The 2,011-nt window shown below is 27.6% G+C and overlaps 2 protein-coding genes across 2 annotated transcripts; both read left to right on the forward strand.

The window, feature by feature from the left end:
- Window positions 1–34: 34 nt before the first annotated feature.
- On the forward strand, window positions 35–808 carry EHI_128590 (uncharacterized protein; the record flags this gene model as incomplete). The annotated part of the gene is made up of 1 exon (XM_001914489.1): window positions 35–808. The coding sequence occupies one exon, from the start codon at window positions 35–37 to the stop codon at window positions 806–808; it is 774 nt and encodes a 257-aa protein (XP_001914524.1).
- A 730-nt stretch (window positions 809–1,538) lies between these two features.
- On the forward strand, window positions 1,539–2,011 carry EHI_128600 (variant surface protein, putative; the record flags this gene model as incomplete). The annotated part of the gene is made up of 1 exon (XM_001914490.1): window positions 1,539–2,011. A coding segment is annotated over one exon (473 nt), but the record flags the coding sequence as incomplete, so codon positions are not given.

The following is a 2,011-nucleotide window of genomic DNA, read 5'->3' on the forward strand; positions in this document are numbered from 1 at the left end:
TGGAATACTACTAGTAATACCCCCATTATATATCATGGAAAGAGAATCTGATGACTATTATAAAACATCACTTCTAACTGAAGATGGAATATTATTTATCAGTAGAACAAATGATATTTATGTGTATCAAATTAACTCTGAACAACCATCTTCTTCAAAATTTATTAAAAAGCTAGAAAAAGAAGGAAGTTCACCCCATATAGATGATGTAGATCTTATTGAAATGACTAATACTAATAAGTTAATTACTGTGTCTTGTGATGGAATTGTTGCAGTTTGGGAATCTTCTCATTTTAACTTACTTCAAGTTATGGGATTACAAGTTCAATCTACTGAACAAAAAAAACCTTTATTTAATATTAATTCTTTATTATCATTCCCAAGGGATAATACAGTGACATACTATTTTGCTTATGGTGGATGGATTGTTCAAATGGAAGAAAAGAATGATCAAATCATTGATGTATCACCTAAAAGAATAGATGATGCATTTGCTTTACCTTATGGAAGATATAATGTTGAAGTTACACAACTAATCAATGTTGTTGGATCTACTATTCTCGCTATTACAGCAGAAAGTGGCACAATTTATGTTCTTGAAAACGTTAAAGAAAAAAAACGTGACGTTCTTAAATTCGTAGAAAGTAGAAAATTAAACAGTAAAATCACTGCTGTTCATATGCTTGATGATGAAGATGGATCATTTATTATAACAACTAATGATGGGACTGTATTAATGTTGAAAGATTCAATGAAGGAAATGAAAAGAAGACAAGCATTATTTATGAATGAAATGCAAGGGTTCTAAATTATGTTCGTAGTTCTTTTATTTTGTTTTTTTTGGGTTGAATAAAAGACTAATACATCTTTAACTCTTATTAAAATCATGAAAACACAATAAAGTATTTGTTTAACTTGTGTTTCATTTTCGTACATACATACTCTTAATACAAAAAAAAATGAAAGGTATAGAACTAAAATGATTCAAGGAATTAATAGTCTTTTAATGATAGTTAATTGAAAATAAGAAACAACTCATAATGAATGAATATATTTTTATAGAATTAACCAATAATGAAGAACCTGATAATAAAAACATAGAAAATAACACAATTAATTGGTCTAATACATACATTCACTATTTATGTATATCTATAGAAATAAGTTGAATAAAACTCTCACTAAAGGAATTTTGACTCAACCTTAGTATGTTATATTATGAAATAACCAAAAAGTAATGAGAATGAGAATTTTATTAAATGACTTTATGAGTTAGCATAACAACCTAATAGATATTGTACAATAATACCATTATTTCAGTTAGTTTCAATAGAAAAAGGAAATAAATGGTGTGTGATTTTATAGCATTGAATAAAAATAACTTTTAAAATTCCAATGAAAATAAATATTCAAATGAATTATTGCTATTCGGTGTTTTATTTTTGAAAGTTTATTAGAAAAGAGAAAATTTCATTCAATTATTGAATAATCTTTTACAAAAAATGAACCTTTTAAATGGTTGAATCTTGTAAATCAATATGATTTTTACACTTCTAATTCCTCTTATTGTTGCTCAAAATCCTGAATGTTCAAGTGCTTATTGCAGCTCTTGTAAGACAAATCCAAATGTCTGTGATCTTTGTGCACAAAATTATATTCTTGTTGATGGAAAATGCAAATACTTCAAAGAAGTTGTTCCATATTGTGCCATTAGTGCTAAAGATGGATGTAGTGCATGTATGTCTGGATATTATTTGAAGGATGGAAAATGTCAAATTCCACCAAACTCACTTTGTGCTTCATACAAAGGAGGTAAGTGTATAGTTTGTGTTGATGGATATTATGCAAAAGCTGGAGAATGTTTTGAATGTGTTGATCATTGCTATGAATGTTCTTCTATGACACAATGTTTTGAATGTCTTGATGGATATGGATTTAATGGAGATGAGTGTGTTCAATCACTTGACCATTGTAAAGCATATTCTTATGGATCATCCACAAGATGTCGTGA

Source organism: Entamoeba histolytica, genomic scaffold (genome assembly GCF_000208925.1).
Source record: "Entamoeba histolytica HM-1:IMSS scf_1104750518253 genomic scaffold, whole genome shotgun sequence".
NCBI lineage: Eukaryota > Evosea > Mastigamoebida > Endamoebidae > Entamoeba > Entamoeba histolytica.